General features: G+C 41.1%; 2 protein-coding genes across 2 annotated transcripts; both read right to left on the bottom strand.

Moving 5' to 3' along the window:
* Positions 1–1,389: 1,389 nt before the first annotated feature.
* On the bottom strand, positions 1,390–10,306 carry utp25 (UTP25 small subunit processor component). The gene is made up of 12 exons (XM_030045035.1): positions 10,157–10,306; positions 9,759–9,798; positions 8,444–8,615; positions 8,076–8,330; positions 7,843–7,931; positions 6,719–7,129; positions 6,185–6,401; positions 5,071–5,273; positions 3,858–4,040; positions 3,205–3,314; positions 2,748–2,993; positions 1,390–2,079 (listed from the first exon to the last, which is right to left on the bottom strand). Exons 1-12 carry the CDS (start codon positions 10,255–10,257, stop codon positions 1,824–1,826), a joined length of 2,283 nt encoding a protein of 760 aa, XP_029900895.1. The 5' UTR covers positions 10,258–10,306; the 3' UTR covers positions 1,390–1,823.
* Positions 10,307–10,775: 469 nt separating this feature from the next.
* LOC115354208 (uncharacterized) lies at positions 10,776–13,512 on the bottom strand. Its single transcript, XM_030044469.1, has 5 exons — positions 13,304–13,512; positions 12,638–13,001; positions 12,015–12,287; positions 11,813–11,919; positions 10,776–11,477 (listed from the first exon to the last, which is right to left on the bottom strand). The coding sequence occupies exons 2-5, from the start codon at positions 12,967–12,969 to the stop codon at positions 11,239–11,241; spliced, it is 951 nt and encodes a 316-aa protein (XP_029900329.1). The 5' UTR covers positions 12,970–13,001; positions 13,304–13,512; the 3' UTR covers positions 10,776–11,238.
* Between the last annotated feature and the right edge of the window lie 7,978 nt (positions 13,513–21,490).

The raw sequence follows: 21,490 nt of genomic DNA, 5'->3' as shown, positions 1-21,490 counted from the left end.
AAAAAAAAAAAAAAAAAAAAACGAAACATCCCCCCAGTAAATTATTTGCAGCATGTAGGCTAACCATAATTCGGCCTAAAATATTTGTTAACTGACCGAGGTCACAGAAGCCTATATTGTTACATCAGTCTAAACCAAAAAAAAAAAAAAGGAGGACTGAAAGGACCATCGTTCTCAGTATCATGGACTCACAAAGTCACCCCGGGCCGGTCTCGGGTGCGCTGGCACCGGGAGGGCTCTCACCCAGCCACTTCTGCAGCTCCTTCCGTGCCACCTCAGGTTTGTTGTAAATGATCTTTTCTCCATCAATGGTGAGTACCAGGTGGGCAGGGTGCAATATTCCAACCCTTATTTTCCTCTTCTTCAATTAAGTCATTGTATTCAGCGCGTTGCCTCTGCACCTCCGCCGATAGATCTTGTCGAATTAAAAAAAGGCTGTCCTTGCCAGGAGAGAGATTTCCCCTTCCTCACTGCAGCCAGGATCTTCTGCTTGTCACCCCATCTCAACAGGCGCACAATGATGTTGCGAGGTGGATCCCCCGGGTCCGGACGAGGCCAAAGAGCTCGGTGGGCCCGGTCCACTTCAGATGCTCATTCTCCCCCAGTATATGTTGAAATACGTGGCCCAGCAGCCCAATCAGATCATCTGTTTCAATTCCTTCTTTCATGCCTATTATTCTGATATTGTTCCTCCTACTGTGTGATTCTAGGTCGTCAACCCGCTGGCAGAGTGATGAAACTTTCTTGGATAGTTCTTTAACCAGCGTGTTCTCTTTTCCAAAGTCTTCCTCCAAAGCATTTATGCGTTGTTCTGCATTAGTGACTCTGTGCTTTACTGCATTAAAATCTTTAGAGAGGGTTTTGATTGCAGAGTTGATCTCTTCAAGTTTAGTATTCATGGAAGCTTGATGGCTTTTGAAAGCGTTTGTCAAACATTTCGCCCACACAGGAGTCTCCTCATCAGTGTCTGTGTCAGACAGGTGCGTCTTCGTTGCACTCATGTCTGTATTCTTTGGTTTATTTGCTTAGCTTCTCTGTCTTGCTGTCCGATCTTGAGACATCTGTTTGGCAAGTGCTGTCCAGTCCAGTCCAGTCTGTTCTTGTCAAATTACTGCCCGATTTGGGCTGTTTTGAAATAAATCTCTCCGATCTGGTGTGCAAACCACACTAAAACGCCATGTTCACCTGTCCGTAGTCACGTGACGGCTCTGAACACAGCTTCGTCACACATATCAAATTAGTGGCTTACCTTTTCACTGTAGGGATTTTGAGAAAGGTGAAGGCTTGTCTTTAAGGTAAGATAAAAGTCAAGAACAAATCTGAGAACATTCATGTGAAGAATACCATTTACTTTCAAGTTTTTTTCTAGGAAGACAAATAAGAAGAAGGTTAAGACAAGATATATATAAAACACTAAAGTTGAGGGAGAATGGTGCTTGAGTTTTTTTTTTTTTTTTTTTTAATCTTTCATTAATCCTGCCCCTAGGCTGTTTGTTGTTGCTGAATGTAAAATGCAGCAAGTGTCAATGCATCTTCTCTTGCATACATGCACACATAGATGGTTTTAAAATTCTGCATTGCATTAGCTGCATTTTCAACAGACATTTTCCTGATGTCAGACCAATCATTCTACTGTATGACAGGCAGAACGGGTGGACAGATGTCACTCAGCAACCTCAAGTACATATGATGCGTTTCCTCCAACATATAATCCAGGTGTCCACACAGGCACTCAACCTAGCTGAACAGCTTAGTTGAACAGGTAGTCCATACACTGGTAATGGTTTCTGTGTAGTGGTCCCTCTGTTAACTGTCCCTCATGGTCAGGAAGCTTTGTCCTCCTCTCCAGTAATGAAGAGGTGAACAGTCTTGTTGGAGTGAAGCATCTGTCCGGCCCGCTGGGCCCCAGTGATGGCAGCCAGTTTCTGGGCATCGTATCGCGAGTAGAGGGCAGTGCAGGTCCAGCTGGCCTCCTCGCCCTGCCCCCCCGCCGCCAGCATGTTACACACTTCGCTGTAGAAGTGGGAGTAGGTGGGGAGCCCATAAAAGATCAGATTCTGGATCCCTTTGATGGTGTATCTGAAACATGGGAAGGATGGGTCAAGAAGACTGTGGCAAAAATCTGATAAACTTTAAGTCCAGCTGCATGATCTTCTGAAACGTCTAAATCTGTAGAATATAGTTCTTGTTTGGTAGGCATTCTTGTTACCTGGCAAAAGCTGTGTGGTTAAACAGTCATTGTTTACCAAAGGCTTGGAATTCTGACTATTCACAAATAAATGATGCATCTAAGTATTTGGAATTTTGAAATCTGCTAAAATCGCATTCACATTTACCTTGTACACACTAACGCTAAAGACTCATGTGGGACAACTCTGTGTGATGTTACAAAGCGGCACTTGTGAAATTTTTATGATAGTTGATTGTCCATCCTTGAACCTCTTAGTTACACTAAAATTATTCATGTGAAGAAGCCATTTCAAAAACTAGTTAGGGCAGGGTGGATGTGAACTCACAATTTTTTGCATAACACATTTTTATGGATATTTTTTAAGCACATTTTTATTTTATGGATGGTTGATGTACTATGTAGTTTTAGTTGTAGCGAATACACAGGCAAACAAAAAATATGGCAAATAGTTTCTTTGCACTTAAATTAATAGTATCTTTGAATACTAATGGATTCTCTGATCAAAATGATGACAAGCAATTTAAATAGGCCAACTTTTCTAAAAAGAGGAACTGACCTCTTGTAGAAGTGGAAGCGTTCGGTGAAGAGCAGAAACTGTTTATTCCCTTTCTGGAAGAAGTGCCTGGCTCGGGACACCTCCGATTTGCTGGAGTACTCACAGATACTGACAAAGTTTAGCTCCTCCTTCTTCATGTAGTTGCGCAGACGCACATAGTCAAAGTATGAGGGGACATAGACCAGTGTATGGGACATGACCGAGTCCTTGTACTGAGGCAGCACTTTGTCCACAAAGAACTTAAATCTGCAGGCAGAGTGCAGAATGATGAAAATACAACAGTTTACAATATTATTGGCAAAAACTATTCATTTGTCCGAATCCTATTACCCATTCTAGTATCTTGTCTATGATCGATCATACATATTCCATTATTACCTCTGAATTAGTTTGACTACTTTGCACAAAATATAATCATAAACATAAAACACATGACTAAAATTCAGGAGGTCCATACCGGGCATCCTGGTCCATGAAGCTGTCAGCAGAGAACATCTGAAACACGTGTGGCAACTGCACCAGAACCTGGCAGATTGAGCCTGTTTTTGGCATGTTCTTGGTGGCCACCTGGTGTAAAATCACATACAGTAATTAATTCAAGTGAATGCACATGAAAAACCTAAATGTTGGTAATATTAAGGATGTAAGTGTCAGAGCAGAATTCATCTTCTCGAGCAATGCCTGGATAGACACAGACTCAGATGAAGCAGTCCACTATTTGTGTATACCACAGCTGCAAACTGCAAACATTTGTGTGGGGAAGCTGTTGTGGAGGAAGATTAATGTCAATACTGGTAAAGTTCAACCTTGTTAGTGCAGGTTATCCAACTGGCAAATCTGAATGGCAAAGAAGGGTCTTTAGTTAAAAAAATAAAGCACTATGTATGTGTTTAGGTAAAATCTTACTTTCAATACTTTTATGAAATATTGATAAAAGTAAACTGAGTAAATCATCAAGACAACAGCTGCTGCTTAGGAATGTTACAACAATCAATAGTTTTATAAACACTGATTCTATATTAGATTTAATTCTTGAATCCTCACCTTCCTGGATCAAGTGTCATGGTCAGTGTATTAGGTATGTGGTATGGTGTATGGTATGTGAGGTACCTGTCCACGGTAGTTGGTGCAGTGCTTGGAGAGGATGTTGTTGATCTGCGGGTCCTGGACGGAGCTGAACACCAGGGTCTGCCGGTAGTGTCTGGCCCAGTTGTTCAGGTTCCACATCCTCACCCTGGAGAAGTCCACCCCGTGGGAGTCCAGTGGCTGCAGGTTCACATGCTTCATCACATGCTGAGGAAACAACATGATGTTTAATTAGGTTAATTAGGTGCGGTACAATGTAAACAGATATGCTCAACTATAGCAGCTTTTGACAGGACCTGAGATCAAAATAATAATCACCCATATTTATAGAGCACTTCTCAAACATAGTTAAAAAGTGCTTAACAGGATGAGAAAAAAAGTCTTTTATTCAGACAACAGTATGCAATAATCTTTGTTGTCAAAATTTTGGCACATTTAATGGCTTGTCCCATGTATGTGACTGTAAAAATTTTAATTGTGTAATTAATGTAAGTGTAATATATACTGTAGATAATGGGATGAAGTGTACAGACTGCTGAGACAAGGTTAAATGGATATGGTGCATCCATACTGCCCATTTACAGAAAATATCACCGGCTTTAACTATGACCTCAGTAATAAACATATAAATGAATTTACACGTTTCTCAACAAAAACTGAAAATTACAAACTTCATAAAAATAGAATTCACAGCAGAGCTGATGTATTCAATTGCATTAGACTGTACAGGAGCACCTAATAAAGTGGCCATTGAGTGTATATATGCATGAATATATCATTATTGATGTGATATTATTATTATTATTACAGATTTAAGTGGAGTATTTTAGTTTCCCATGGTCTAAGTAGTTTCAGAGGCCTTTTCACATTAAAAATTCTGGTGGAAGCACTGACTAGATGCTCATTTTTGCAAAGCAAATAAACAAATTTAAAACATATTCAGCATTAATGCAAATATCTGCAATCCTGTGAAAGCTTAAGCGCTTCTATTAAGGTTGAATTTTCTACACTAGCCATGATGAGCAGCAAAGCCAGTCTGTACTGAAGAGATGAAGGCATGCAGTAACACGTCATGTTTTGCACCTTAGTATCTTTAAAAGGAAATTTCTGAGGCCACAAACCTCAACAGGAGGTGCAGGCCGTGGACTCTGCCCAAAACTTTGGTGAAATAAACCTCAGTAAAGGAGTCTGAGTGTGCGGCTTTGCTTTGTTTCCAAACAGAGGTTAGTATCTTTACCAAAACGTGTTCCCAGTTTTGCATGAGGAAGATGTCGGCCTGGTCCACCACGAGCAGCTCGATGGAGGAGAGGAAGTCAAAGTCCCTCTTGCTCTCTCCTTCTGCTCCCAGCACAGTGCGAAGACCCAGTGGAGACGCGATGATGATGTCTGAGGAGTAGAAGGGGGCGTAGAGGCGTATACTACTCCTCAGGATGGAGACGCCTGATGGAGAGAAGGGACAACAAGGGAACTTTAGACAGATGACACTGATGAAGTATATCAGAATGACAATTAGTTCAAGCTTTGTTTCTGATAAACTAACAAAATATGGTGTTATAAATCTTCTGTCAGGAGGTCTTAGCTTATTTGTTCATAGATAAAGATGGCCTCTAAAAAGCTGTTTTTATGCTTTTATACACTCCTTATCCACAGGTTCTCAGTAGTTACTCTAACCCTAAAGTTATAGAAATTTGGCCTTTTTACCTCTGCCAATAAACTTGAAAGGCATTTATTTTCCACCCATTCCTCTGTCTGTCTGGTAGCAAGATATCAGCACAACACTTGAATTGTGAGACAACTATCCAGTAACAAAATGTCCACTTGACTGCTTCAAATGTCACTTGAATACTTTACACACCTCCATAGAACATGCAAGGGATAATCAACAAGTGCATGTGTGTTAAACGGTTTTAAGGCATGACTTGGAAGCAAAGAACAACCCGACGTGAATGGAGCTTGACACACTCCTACGAGTTGATTGTCCCGCATGTACCATAGTCATTTGTCCACAGCATGAAGGAAACAATATAAAAAAATCCATTGGTGTATTTTCCTTCCTGGCTGTAAAGATTATCATGCCGATAACTCAGCTGCTGCAGCTGATAACGAGGAAGCTTTGAACAGCAGTGTTTTTTTTTTTAAAGGTGCTGTTGTTACAAATTGGGTGTGGATGACCTCAGAACGGCAATTAAACCTGAGATGAACTAGGTGTGCAAAACATTGTTTTAATGCACACCTGCTGGCCAATGAGAAATGAGTATTCATCCAGATTGTGGTATAAGTCTGTATGATCAAAGTATGTACAGTATGATCAAAAATGATCACTTATGACAAACGATTTAATTTGAGCGTACCTATTCTGAAGTGATCGTCTATGTTGCCTGAGAAGATGGCGTGGTAGTCGTCGGGTCTCTGCAGGTTGGGTGTCTTATCCCCCGGCTCCTCTCCAAACTCATCCTTGAACCTCTTCTTGTTGCTGACGACCATCTTCTTGCCCTTGGTCTCCAACAGGCCGATGAATGTCTGGATGACTCGCAGCGCTCTGTCTCGAAACGGTACAAGGATCAACACCTGGGACAACCATCACACAAGTGGTTGGTCGTGGACAGGAACAAAATAAGGGTTGGAAGTTCATTTGGAATGACAGAACCTGTGACTGTTCCATGTGCACTGTGATGTCTTGATATACAGTGTCAATTAGATACACATTAGCACAATAATGTCACTGTTGTGATACAGCGGCTACCAATTACCTTTACGTCTATCTTGTTGGTTCATGTATCACATACATGACACTTGTATGAATTTGACAATGAAGTATTGATGTTTCAACGTGCTATATGTAGTACCGTTATCAAAGAAAAATTGTTAAACTGCCAGCTGATTACCTTCGGCCGAGTCAGACCTTGATCTCTGGGTTCATCCTGTGGTTCGGCTCCAGCTTTAGCCTCAGTTTTCCGCTCTCTCAACTGGCCATTGTGAGCCAGGACACGGGAGTTGGCCTTTAGTACGTGGTTGAGCACATGGAGGCAGTATGTGCTGTGTGCCTGACAGCCCTCCCTCAGAGGATTGCTCTCTGAATAGTAGATGTCCTTGTAGGATCCCATGAGAGCCAGCAGCTCTAGTTGGAAGGGGCTGACCTCCTCTGCATCTCCCCCGGGGTTGGAGGCCTGGTTTAGAGACTTCCAGCGGGCCTCTAGCACTTTGTGGAAAGCAGGCAGGCTGGCGTTATTCTCCTGGTCGATGGGGCCAAACTTGTCCAGGAAACTGGTGCATAGCAGAGTGCCCAGTTTTGGCCACTATGTACAAGGGGAACACAGACATAAGTATATAAACTGAGATTACAATGTAATTACTAGAGATGTCAAGTTCAAAACACAATATTGAGTTGCTTTGACATGTGATGTCCCCTCCTGTTTTTGAACAAGTTCAATGGGGCAAATGTGGCACAACTGGTGGGAGACCGTAGATCTGAAACCAGAGATCTAAATGTAAACACATTAGGGGATTTCACAGCAAAATAATAAATGACAGAATGTACACTGAATCTATACATTAAATTTTTGTCGTTGCATGTTGAATATTAATATTATGAGGCTCTCATTCAAAAAACTAAAAGTTTTACACTCTGCCACTACAGAGGACTTTTATTTTGAAATGAGAGTGTCCATTTCAAAATAAATCCTCATGTAGAAACTGATGTAATTTTAATCTGATCCTGTTGAAAGCAACAAAGCATCTGCCTTTGTTGCTTTTCTGTTTGGCTCGCTCACAGTAACAGAAACACGAAGTATCACCAAGTATGCAACGACATACCGTTTCAAAATTAAAAATGGCACAAAAAATAAAGAATTGAATGATTATGATGAGTTAATTTGCTTTCCAATTTTGCTGACCCTCAGTAGAAAACAATTTATTAGTAATTACACTGATGGAAATGGAAACATAGCCCACACTATAATGACACTTGACAAAAGAGTTTATAGTGAGAGTAAAGCCGGGTAATTAATACCTTGATCTGCGTGTGGGCTTTAGTGCCAGATGTAAGTCTCTCCACATCCTCTTCACTCAGCTCTGTGTCCAAATGCTGCAAGAACGTGTCTTCATACACAGCAAAACACACCATAATCACATCACATTCACAGCTATAACTTGCATTTTGTTCCACACTGAGACATTTGAAAAAACAGTGACACAGAGTGAATACACAGGACTTAGAAACACAAATCCTCAGTCCTTACTTACCTTGACTGTCCTCTTGCTCTGCGGTGTCCTCAGCGTCCTCTTGCTCTCCCTCACCCAAGACGTTTGTCTCCAGGCAGAACTGAGATTCATGCTCCTTGTCTGTGAATTCCTCCTCCTGTACTGGCTCATCCTCCACTCCTGCCTCATCATCCGCCTCTTCCACTCCTGCTGCTGCTTCAGTTGGAGCTTCATCTCCATCCTCCAGCTCGTCCTCTTCACCATTCTCACTGTCGTCACCACTTTCATCACTCACACCTGTAATGGCAAGCGAGAATGGTTGTCCTTCAGTTATAGAAAGACCCACACACCTGCCCTTACACAAAAATGTACATTTTTTTTATTGTTATTCCTGAAAATAAACAAACTGCCTTCATCAAGAGGCCCGTCTTCCTCCTCTTCTTCATCGCTCTCTTCCTCCTCACTCTGGCCGCTGTTGGCAGGTTGGCTGAGAGTTGAAAGAAGTTTCTGATAGGCTGTTTTCTGCTCTGGTTCCTCCTCCTCCTCCTCACTCTCAGCATCAGACTGTTCTGGACTTGCTGGCTGTAGCAGATGAGGAGCTCAGCTTTTACTTTGCCCCCCCCAAAAAAACTTCATTGATAATATAAAACGGTTAATTCATACCGCACCTTTCAAAAAGACTGTTACAGTATCACAACTACAGAAAATATGGTAAACTGTACAGAACACTGAACCCAGTGAGCTGGCAATTTCACATGACTGTCTGGCGTTGGCATTACTGCAGTTAGTGCAATTAGTGTATAACACATTTCTAGACAAATCCTTACATTTTATTCATATGATCCTATATAGACCTTTTTCACAGCAGCCACTTTTACATGCAATAGCAGAGGAAACACGAGTGTTAATTCATTCATTAAGATTCTCTTCCATTTGAGTCTAGCGCCACCTTTCCAATGAACCTGAATGCACAACAGCGGGGCTGTGGTTCCATTCAGGGTTGCCAAGTCCGCGTTTTTTCCGCCAAATTGGGCTACTTTTTAAGTGTTGCCGCGGGTAATAAATTTTGTCCGCTGGTTGGGCTTGGGCAGACATGAATAAAGATTCATATTTTGAATGACCAATGTTTATACCCAAATCCTGTCAAACTGACTCCGGGCCAGATCAGCATATAAACTATCCACATATGTCACATGCTTCACAGACAAATAATATGTCAATGCTGTGTGAGGCCACTCAGCACATGACCAATCACATCACCAGCAACACTCGTGCCCAGTGCCTGTCAGCTGAAGTAAGGTATCCCATATTATATTTTAAGTTCTGATATACTGTAAATTAAATAGGTGAAAGAACTGTTTCGGGAAATTGCCTTTAATGTTTATGGTGTTATTTTATAGATATTCTAGTGCATTTTGCAATTATAGCAATGCTGTTGGACTTTAAAAGCAACATATATGGATTTTTATGGGCATATTTTGAGTTCTGGTATTGGGCTGATTTTTGGGCCCTTTTTATACCAGGTTGAGCGGGTTTTGGGCTGGTTTTGAGTTGCTGTTTGGCTGCTTTTGTCTCACAGACCTGGCAACCCTGGTTCCTGACCACACCGGGACTTTCACTGTTATTAGTAACATTGGGCTATTTCATGTCAAACTGGCCTCTGTAAAAACGGTGTAACTACTTTGGGGTTATGACAAGAGGTGTTTTTTGTTCATTGCTACTCACCAGGTCCACTATCTGAGTTCTCTCCGGTCTTTCATTGACTCTATGAAGACACACAAAGGTACAGACTAAACGCTAAACGACCATAAACACATTCACAATAAAGTGATTTAATAATTCAATACTTTCAACGATCCTTGTCAGTGCATTTGCTATACTATTTTCAAATGACATCACATTTACACCACGTTAAATTAGCCTAAACTGTGCTCTTTTCATTGACAGGACAGTATATATTTAGACCTTCAGGTTTAACATCTGATACTGTATGTGTAACGTGGTGAAAATACTGACTACCAGGCGTTTTTCTGGGTTTTTGTTGCCTGTATCAGACCTAGCACGCTAGCTAGCCCGCTAGCCGAACCGCTGCTGAAAACAAACTAGAGTCCTGAGACGCTCACATGTCGTGGAAAGGATGCTCCTCTCCAAATTCCTTCAGGTGCTTCTTCTGTTTTTTGGATAAATTCGTAAAAAGCTGCTTATTCTGCCTCCTTTTACCCATGTTGACAGTGTCCCACACGTGTGTCTATGCGGCTTCTTTGAGGGTTTTAGCTTGGCGGTACCAACCCTTTACTACCACCTACAGCACTGGAGTGGTATTACGAGGCGGGCAGTGCGCAAACAACTACCGCCACCTACTGGTCAAGAGTGCGCACCACCATTTCATTTTACCCTATTTCTTCAATTCTACCCGCCGACCGCAAGTCATGTCACTAAATCAGTAAAGTAATCAAAACGGGTTTGTGTTCAATAAATGTGATTTGAATTTGTAACTTTGCTAACAGGAGAGGGTCAATGGCCTTGTTGTTTGACACATTACTATGTAAACCAAACAGTCTGCCAGTTTCTACTACTACTACTACTACTACCTGTAACCTGCCTGCTGCCAAACTGCACTTTCGTTTGTTTGTTTATTTTTAATCTCATGTTTACCTCCTGCTCTCTGCATTTGGGCCCACTTGCCCATTAAGCAGAATATGAGTGAAATGAAAGAGTGAAATGAAAAGGCAGAACCCAATAGAGAAGTAGAAAGTTTTATTTAGCCTGTGACGCATTCACATTGCAAGCAATAACAAAATAAATACATGTCCAGCGGGGGGCAGCAGGGCGCTTACAAGTAAAATTAATGCCAAATGTCATCAACATGTCTGTCTCAGAACTTCTTTTCTGAGCATGGACATGCCAAAACCTGATGTGAAAACACACTCGATGGAACTGTCCTCTGGGATCCTGTTTCTGCCTGGTGGAAATTCTTAAGTTTGACAAGTAGCCTGAAGTGTGCAACCAAAAGAAACAATATGTACAGAAACAATACTGAAATAGGTGTCTTTACTGTGTTGCCAGCACAACAGGGATTTTTAAAGTACACTACAACATGGGAAGCGGCTAAATCAGTTATCAAACTTATTGCAAAATAAACAGGAAGAAAAAAAAAGCATTTTGTCCTCACTACTTGTCCCCTACTTTGGCCAGTGGATAAATTCTAGTTTTGAGGTTTACCATAGCGCTTGACAATGTCAAGTATGTCAATATACTCAGGAGAACGTCTGTCAAGATATCCACAATTGTTCACATATTCAATGAGGTGTTTAAATTCTGCGTCGTTGATGATGTCCAGCTCCCTGTACTTTACAAGCAGGCTGTGGAAGGCTGTGGTGTAGATTCTCATTGTTCTGTCCCTGGAAATAAAAACTCTCCTTTCGTGTGATCTGTTGCCAAGCGCTGAAATAAATTGCATAATACGTATTAGAGTTCAAATGCTTAATCAAATACACCATCAGAAAAAAGTCCATGCAGTACATGCACAATGTTAACCCTCCCATTACCTTAATTTACTGACTTTTTATTATTATAATTATTATAATAAAAACTGCTACCCAAATCTATGTGTCAGGTACTTCATGTGTCTTGTTGACGACCTAAACAGCCCTCTAAATAAAACGTAACCTCCCCCATCCACATCAATCGTGTCTTTCCCTCCCAGATGTCAAAACTGTCATCTGTCAAACTGACTCCAAAGATAATAGGAGGGTTAAGTAAAATCCAAGCTTCCAAACCTGCATCGTCTCTGATTTGCTGGGAGGCATAAGGATGAGCGATGATAAATGCCTGTTTGAGCATCACCAGCGCGTCTCCCCTGGCAATACTGCGTGACAGCAGGAGCCTGAGAATACAAGACAATATTCAGAGGACAGTGAGCAAGGGTCACATCAGACCAAACCCACATGTTAAGAGCGACCTGAGTGCAGTAACACGCACCGTGCTTCTCGAGACGCCCTGCTCGCACCAGTGGACAGGGCATCCCTGTGGTGATGTCTGGCCACCTGGACGGTGAACAGGTTTTCTCCACGTGGGTCGGCTCTCAAGCTCATCACCATGTTGTAAAGACCTCGATTGGCACGATGGAGACTCTGAAACCCGGGCTGCTCTGCTGCCCTCCTGATAGACTCCAGTGGTGGGATATGATCTGCCTCAACAAGGCCTTTATCCCCATCTTCACCTTTGGAGAATTCCCTAAGATTACGTTTGACACTAAAAAGAAAAAGACTGAATTTAATAACCTGTGCGAGCATGAAATCTCACTCTTTCTCTCTCTCTCACTTATTAATACCAAACTGTCAAGTCTTCCATCCCGCACATAAAACAGTGCCTTGCAAAAGTTTCCAAGGGTCTTCCCATGACATCTTGATCTCAAAGAACAACCATTATTACCCACAGGAGGAAGCCATTCAACTGGGAAGTTGCTCTACATTGATTAATGTAAAAAACGCCTGAACATTTAAGCGGCACTAATTTGCCTTTGTCTGAAATTGCAAGTTACATGTTTAGTAAAATCCACAATCCCATCTGCCACACCCGTATCTATGCCTATCAATGCTTACAATGCATATGTGCCAGTTTGTCCAAGAAAGAGCATGTTTTCCACTTCAGATGAATCCAAATCTCCATCTTGCTGCTGCTGTTGGAACGACTTCCCACTTTCTGATGACAGATTTTTGCAGCAACGTCCCATCACATCATTTGTAAGGTTCACCACTTCCTTTGCCACAACATCTGCTGCCTCGTCAATAACCTTACATGCAACATCTGCTGCCTTGTCAATAACCTTACATGCACCATATACAAGTGCAGCTCCACCAACAACAGCAACAGGGATGAACGCAGCCGGACCCAGTCCCGCACCGGCCATCAGGCCCACTCCACCACACTGCATTGCAAATGTGTTGCCCTGCTGCTTCAGGCGTCCTGTGGGAAACAGACAGGAGAGAAAAACCTCAAGTTAATGCCACTGTGCTAAGAGAGTGCACTTCATGGTGGAAACTCTTTTCATCTCAATCAATATATCAGTTCACTTAGTTTAGTTTAGTTTAGTTTTTTTTTTTTTTAACAAATGACTCGGAAAATACACATCTGCAAACTGATAAGTGACTGGACACAGAGTTTGGTTTCATATAACATACCCACAGTTTAAATTAACTTTCTTTGCTATAATAGTTTTCATTAAGTTAATTAATTTTCATGAAGTTAATTCGGTTTTTGTGTGTTACCGGGTCCTTGGGTTTGCTGTTGTAGCTGACGGGCTGGCTTCTTCTTTTTCTTCTTTGAGCTCTGACGGCAGCTGATAAGAAAGTCCCACTACTGAGCTGCACTGGATCTGATGATTCCAGTTGGTCTGCACCATGTTCTTCCAGCAGGGGCATTATTTTCTAGTTTGAGTTTTGTAATTATTTCTTTGGCTGTTTCCATATTCTTGTTTCATTATTTTTTCCACTATGTTTTTGCTTTCTTTCTTCTTTCTTCTTTTTATTTTCTATTGGGGTTATTGTAGTTTGTTTACATGGTTATGTCTTCATTCCCCCCCCCATGTGTGTCTGAATGGCCTGATCAGCCCCTTCGTTCCCCCGTGACTCAGCTGCTCCGTTCTCTGCTGCTTCAGTTTATTTCTGTTACTGTGAACTTATAGGCCAAGAATTGCTGTCGAAAGTATTTTTGTCACTTTATTTTGCTTTTTGTAAATAAAAAAAATACAAATCTAACAGCCTGTGTCTCTCTGGTCTGTAACATACGACATGTGACAGGATGTTATTTTCTTCCTGCCCTGTTGATTTGTGGAAAGCAGATTTTCCTTTAAAGCCAACTCACATGAGGAAGCCCACTGGATGATGACCAGTGAATATTCATCCTATTTCCTTATGTGGGAGCTACAGTATTATCTGTAAAGCATGTGGTTTCTCAGAAATGCAGAGAGGAGGGGGCTGGCATGCGAGCTGCTCTCTTGTTCCATTCTTTGTGTGCCTGTACACTGTACTGACTGTAATCCACAGCGCATTTTCACAGAAAGAGACTTGAAAAAAGTCTAAAGTTCAGGGCACTATTAAGCCACATGCTTCATTTAATAAAAGCCTTTATTAAAGGGGTATATCCATAATATTGTTTTGGGCATTCCACCTTCTTTAGGGCGCTGAGGAAAGTGGTGTGAACAGGTTTGTTTATAACTTTTGGCCAGCAGGGGGCTATTCCATGAAAGCAGCTAAAGAAAGCTGCGCTTACGTGATATAGCCTGGCTTGAATTAGCGTCAACTTTCACTAAAGCCTCAACCCGTTCCACTAACGCGATTCAGCCGCGTCAAGTCAGCGCTAATTCTAGCCACGTCTGAACAAGCCTCAAGTGCGCGTGTTCACGGGGCACATAAGCAGCCCAGAACAGTCGATTGTCGAAACGAACGTACAACTGTCTCAAAAGGAGGGGAAAAGGAGAGCCTCGACATTTTCAGCGGCGGAGCAGACACTGCTGATGGAACTATATGAAGAATATAGAGAAATCATCACAAACAGGGCCGGTTTTTGGCATAGGCGGTATAGGCAATTGCCTAGGGCGCCATCTGCTGGAGGGGCGCCGCTAGTGGCCAGAGGGGCGCCGGAAGCGGGTTGTTGACCGGCGCGACACCGTCGGGATATGGAAATCAAAAAACTGGAGAAGGAATTAGGCTAAGTAGCCTATAAATTTAAACACAACAGAAAGCCATGGTTTGGACTGTATTTAATGCTTTCATTCTTTGTCTTCACAGCTTGAACAAAATGATGATGATTGAGTTTGTTTTGTTGTTGTTTTTTTAATGGTTAATAGGCTAAATGATTTCAAAACTTAGGAATTTACATTAGGCCTACATATGAAATTATAGGTAGGCTACATGTAAAAATCCAAACATAAAGGGATCATTCAAAAAGTGGGATGACCATGAATCCAATTGGGATTAACTGAAATATGTGTTCTTGTAAACGTCCCTCACCTATGTCAACTAATCTATTGGCTTCAGGCAGAATAGAGGCGGGTCATCGCAAATTGCGGGTGGGAAATAAAATAAGACGTCTTTTTTATTTAACCTCATGTTCTTTTCAACCCTTTTATGTTCAACGCTTGTTGTTGCATTTGATGTATGACTTGTGCTATATGAATAAAATTTGATTGAGTAATTGATTGTTTGTTCGGTTGATTTCGGAGACTGACAGTGATAACACATGATTTTCATTAGGTTTATTTTTATTAAGTAAACACGTACATTCATGCTTGGTCACATTGTGGGAAATAGGCTAAGTCTGAATTTATATTTCCGAACACGGACGTGGTGCTACATAATTAAATTTGAACTTAATTAAATTGAATATGTGATGCCGGGGCAACAATATAGACGTGACGGAGCCATCATTTGGGGGTCTGTTTGCGTCCGTCGGACATTCTCTGACACGCAGCTGCGCTAAGCTTGACCCTAAGCCGCCACGGAGCAGGCTAGTTCTGCTGACTAAGTTGCCATGGTTACTGAGCTGCAACTCATACAAGCCACTTTGATGGAACGGAACTCTCACTTAAATTAGCGAGACTCATCGAAATAAGCCAGGCTATCCCGTTAGCCAGCTTGATGGAATAGGCCCTAGGTGTAATCAGTTATAAATAGTAGTCAGGTAAACATGCAGTGCTATCACAAAAAACAAAACAAAACAAAACAAAACAAAACAAAACAAAACAAAACAAAACAAAACAAACAAACATATACCATTAAATATTTTAATCATAAAGGGTCAATATTTATATATACATACTTACATACTAGTATCAAATCACAAAAATTATCAGAAGAGTCCACAATAGCCTTACATTTTAGAGATTACACATTAATGTATGTTATGAGTATATTTGCTCCTACATAAAACAGTTAAACTCATTGATGTGCAGATAGTTTCAAACTATTTTTCTGCTGGATGTCTCATCACCGTGAAATTAGAGATATTTTACAGTAGCCAATCATTTCTTCAGATATTGATAGTTAAATTCCCCTCCAGCTTTCCCAGTACAGTATTGTTGATAGGATTGTTCAGCCTGTTTTAAGTCTACATAAAACAGAATAAACTCTGCATACAGCCCTCTAAGTCCTGTTTTACTCCTGTATTGTATTAATCCCCTTTATTGATTTTGAAATGTTTTTAAATGCACCATGCCTTTTTAAATATACCACACATTGACTAATTCTAAATGCTTTATGGTAAGTCCTGCTTAACTGAATCAGAGTCTGAAGCAGAAATGGAAACAAACTTCACACTGCCGATAAAATTTATCCTGCCTTTGGTTTCCATTCATTCCACTATGATATGAAAATGAACTTTCAGAGACGTCAAACTTTCTTTACAGCAGTATTCCATCACTGTAATTAAGTCCTTCACATTAGTTTTTCTAAAAGCAGCAACACTGTTGGGTTTTGATGACTTGAAATTGGAACTGAAAAATCCCTCTGCCAAAAAATAGTCCCCAGGAAAGCAAATTGTTATGAATGGTGGTGAATTTGTTTGCTGCAGAAGCAGAACATTATAAGGGGGGTATTCCAAACAAAACTTCATATTTAAAAATGGGGGAATTTTGATTATATGTGGTGAAATCTTTAGCACCCCTGTACGATTTGCGAAATGGTTTGTGGCAATGTGAAATGTGGGGAAATTGTAGCAAATGGGACAGATATTCAGAATCAGTGGTATGGTTCTTTAAATCATGAGCAACAATCACTGACTAAAGCAAATGTATGACTATGGCTGGAAATGGCAGAAGCAGAATGCATAAAGTAAAACATCCTCAGATTATGTAACCACCCACTTCTGAAACCACTCATATATCATGACATGAAGTGTAAATAACATTCCATTATCAGGGCTACACACATTTATCTAATTTCCTTGCCCCTTCAGATTAGGTACACTCTGTTCTGTTGATAAAGGATGTTCTTGTTTTGCTTGCATGGCCTGCACGTCAAATTTAAAATGTCTTGCATAGACACACTTGAGCAGGGTAAATGTTTGGAGTCAAGAGTTGAATCAGGTCTCTGTCTCTCTCTCTCTCTCTCTCTCTCTCTCACACACACACACACACACACACGCGCGCGCAGTGAAACTGCTTTCTGAACTATGGACAGTACAGCATTCTCAGACACGGGGGAGTGAGTGCTGACTTGAGTGAGAGAGCAGCTCATGTCCCAGACCCCTCTCATCTGCATTTCCTGGAAACTATGGTTTTTATAAATATCACTGTGGCAGGGGTGCACATGCAGGGGTTTGGATTTTCTGCACCTCGTAGCTTGACATTTTCACTGACTGCCATCCACTGGGCATTTTCAGGAGATGTGAAAAATGGCAAAAGCAGCAATGCATGAATATGTATAAATAAATGTCATTGTCATTAATTATAAGAATAATAATAATTATGATATAATATAATATAACGTGGGAGAATGAGAATGGCGCTTCATATTCTGTCATACAACTGCTGTGGCCTGCGTGCAGGGCAAAGTGCAGGGGATATAGCGCAGCGTTCTGTTGTGGACAGTCTGTTGGCAGAGTGTGACATTTTATGCTTACAAGAGACCTTTTTAGCTAAACAAGACCTAGACGAACTGAACTCTTTTGACCAAAACTTCCTTGGAGTGGGAGAGTCAACGACTGATCTCAGCCAGACAATAGTCAGAGGCAGAATTCCAGGAGGGGTCGCTATGCTGAAACCTTGATGAAACCTTGAGGCAGTGTTAAAGCCTATTAGGCTGGATGTAGACTGGTGTATTGGTTTACAATATACACATAAAAATAATAATTTTGTCATACTTAATGTCTATACTCCATACGAGTCACATGAAAATGAGGACGAATATCTCAACAGACTGGCATTTATTAATGCTTACATCCAAGACAATAGCATTTGCTGTGTTTATGTTGTGGGGGATATGAATACTGATCTCTCCGACAAGAACTCTCTATTTGCAAATCATTTTACACACTTTTGTGAAGATAATAACTTTATTTTGTTAAGCAGAGTGCTGCTGCCTGCAGACAGTTATATATACATAAGTGAAGCCTGGAACACTACTTCATGGCTTGACCATTGTTTCAGTACAGCTGATGGCCATGAGGCCTTAGATAATATGTGTATTAAATATGGGCTAGCATTAGCAGACCATTTACCCTTGGCGTATTACAATTAAAGTGGATGAATTGCCATCAGTGGCTAGTAACATCAGTGCCTCCAGTAGTGCTACCACTACAAAAGTAGACTTTTCAGCTCTTACCAGAGACGACATCTTGGCTTATTATAATAACACAGATCAATATTTAAGTAATGTCTATTTGCCTAAAGAAGCTATTCAGTGTAAGGATATTAATTGTCAGAATGAAGAGCATAAGAGTGATCTCTGTTCAATGTATGATGATATACTGACTGCATTGTCTGAGGGTGATAAAACCTTTCACAATCGGTATAAGTGCAACAGGAAGCATAATATTAGACCAGGTTGGAACGAGCATGTAGCTCAGTTTCATGCCGAAGCAAGGCCTATAAGCTCTGGGACCTGGCTGGAAGACCTAGACAAGGCCCAGAGCTTGAGCACAAAAACTCACCAATGCAAGATTTAAGTATGCTGTTTGCTTTATAGCTAAAAATGAACAAGCTACGAGGGCTGATTCCATGGCCAACAAAATGTTGTGTAACAATATCACTGACTTTTGGAGAGAGGTGAGGGCCTTAAACAAGAGTAAACCTGTTCTCCCTTGTACTGTTGAAGGCGTCACTGGGGAACACAATGTTGCTGAACTATGGAGACAACATTATAGTTCCCTCTTTAACTGTCTAAAAAGTGATTTATATGTGGAAGACTCTAACATGAAAGATGAACCATTAAGTATACTGTCACATGAGGTGTATGATGCCATGCAAAAATTACCTAACAACAGAGTTTGTGGCATGGACCTAATTACTGCTGAGCATCTGAAATATGCTAGTCTGAGGCTTGCTCCTCTTTTAGCGCTTAGTTTCACTGGTTTTATGACCCATGGCATACTACCAGATTCAATGCTGTCTATCTTGCTTGTCCCAGTCATTAAGGACAAAGCTGGAAAAGTTAGTTGCCTGGATAATTATAGGCCAATAGCATTAGCTAGCATATTGTCTAAGGTTATGGAAAGAATCCTGCTCGATAGAGTGAGTGTGTACATTACCTCCTGTGATAATCAGTTTGGTTTTAAATCAAAGCATGGCACAGACGTGTATATATACACTAAAGGAAATAGTTAACCTGTACAGGGCTAAAAATTAAACTGTTCTCATGTGTTTCATCAATGCCTCTAAAGCATTTGATCGAGTAAACCATAAAAAACTGTTTATTAAGCTGAAACAACGGGGAGTGCCTAGGTATATTGTGAGGGTTCTTGCTTATTGGTACGCTCACCAGAAAATGCACATCAAACAGGGAAATAGCATATCTGCTGCCTTTTAGAATGTCCAATGGTGTCAGTCAGGGAGGAATTTTGTCCCCTGTCATATTCAGTCTGTATGTAAATGAGTTATCCTTGAGACTGAATGCCTCGTTGTATGATTGGTGGTATGCGTATGAATCATCTTATGTATGCAGATGATCTTGTAACCTTTAGTCCAAGTAGTGCTGGGCTGCAGCAGCTTCTTAATATATGTACTGAATATGGTTTACAATGTGATATCAAATACAATGCCAGCAAGAGTGCTGTTTTAATATGTAGAACTAAGCAGGACAAACATCTAAAATTTCCTGTGTTGAAACTATACAACAATAGGTCACTTCATTACTGATGATATGACCGATGATGATGACATATATAGACAGTGTTGTAAGTTATATGCTCAGGCTAACACAATTGCTTGTAAATTTAGCTGTTGTTCCACTCAAGTCAAAGTATCCTTGTTTAAAGCTTACTGTACACCACTATACACTGCCCATCTGTGGGTATTTTATAAAATTCCAGTATGCAGAAGTTACAAGTCGCCTACAATGGTGCAATGCAAATCCTCCTTAAGATCCCTAGGGGACGGAGCAGGGCCGCCCCTCCCTACACGCAGAACACGCAGCTGTATAGGGCCTCACGATCAACGGGGGGCCTCATTTTGCCCGCGGGCGTGGTGCGCGCGTCGACCGCGGTACGTGCGCCATGATCGCGGGCATGGCGCGCGCGTCGCCGGCGGTACACGCGCGATGCCCGCGAGGCTAGATCACCAAGTCAGCCCAAGCCAGGAGGAGAGAAAAAAAGAGACCTGTAATCTGACAGCCCACACACACGTAGCTGCAAAGATTGACAGCAATCTGCAACTGACCAATCAGTGGTCAGATGCACCGACACAGCTGCAGGTGAGGAGAGAGATGGCTTCTAAGAGGCATTTTGAATGTGGAGCAACTAAGAGGGAAAAAAAAATCAAAACAAGAGGAAGAGTTGGTATGTTGTTGAAATAAATGTAAAACTTTGTGGCTCCGCATAAACACCTTAGCTGCTCCTCATAATGAGATAGAAGAGAGACTATCTCATTATGAGTCTCTGTCTAAAATGTGGCGTGGAGATGACATCTTCCAGCAGCCTTCTTACCATTTCTTGAATGTCTTGTTAATGCATTTGTCTGCATATGCATTCACCTCTGAAAAAGGAGTTGTAAATTGACCAGCTCGTGGTCGTATATTAGCTTAAGTTTATAGCCTAGCAATCTATGCATCAGTAAAGAAGATCAGTTTAAGGCTATTTGAATTGAATTTATTTAATTCATAACACACATGCTTGTTTAGTTCACTGACCTGCCTTCAGATATTTGTCAGGTTAAAGGTACTTTTTTTTTTTTTTTTTTTGGAAAAACATCTTTTGTTGAAATAATTTTTTAATTGATGACTACTTGTGACTCAGATTTTTTTTTTATTTATTCTAGTTTGAAGTTATTTTTTTTAGTTGACGCATACAGTACTGCTTATTCCACTTACAGTACTTTCTTCTTACTAATAGGGCTTGTCAAGTTTAATGGAATGTCTTTGTGCTGTCATTTTATTCCTATTATACATCTGAGATTGTGTGGTCGGCGGGAGGTGTCACGCCAAAAATCCGGTAATTTTTGATTCGGCCGGAGGTGTGGGGGCCTCCATAATGCCGCTTAGGGCCCCAATTTGGCCAGGGGCAGCCCTGGGAGGGAGTGCTAGTGTAATGTTTGTTAACACAGGGGTGTGCACATTTAAGGCACTTTTAAGAAACCTAATGTTTAAGTTTATGCAATGTCTAGATGAATCTATGAACAGTATCATTGTAGCTCTCTCAAATCCCAATGTGAGTTGTTGCCGCTATGACTCTAAAATGAGTGCATTGGCTGAACTGTTTGTATATCATATAAGTTTCTGTGCCTTTTCCGTACAATCTGTCTTGTT

The sequence above is a fragment of the Myripristis murdjan genome, chromosome 22 (assembly GCF_902150065.1).
Source record: "Myripristis murdjan chromosome 22, fMyrMur1.1, whole genome shotgun sequence".
Taxonomy (NCBI): domain Eukaryota; kingdom Metazoa; phylum Chordata; class Actinopteri; order Holocentriformes; family Holocentridae; genus Myripristis; species Myripristis murdjan.
This window is presented reverse-complemented; position numbering and strand designations above follow the sequence as displayed.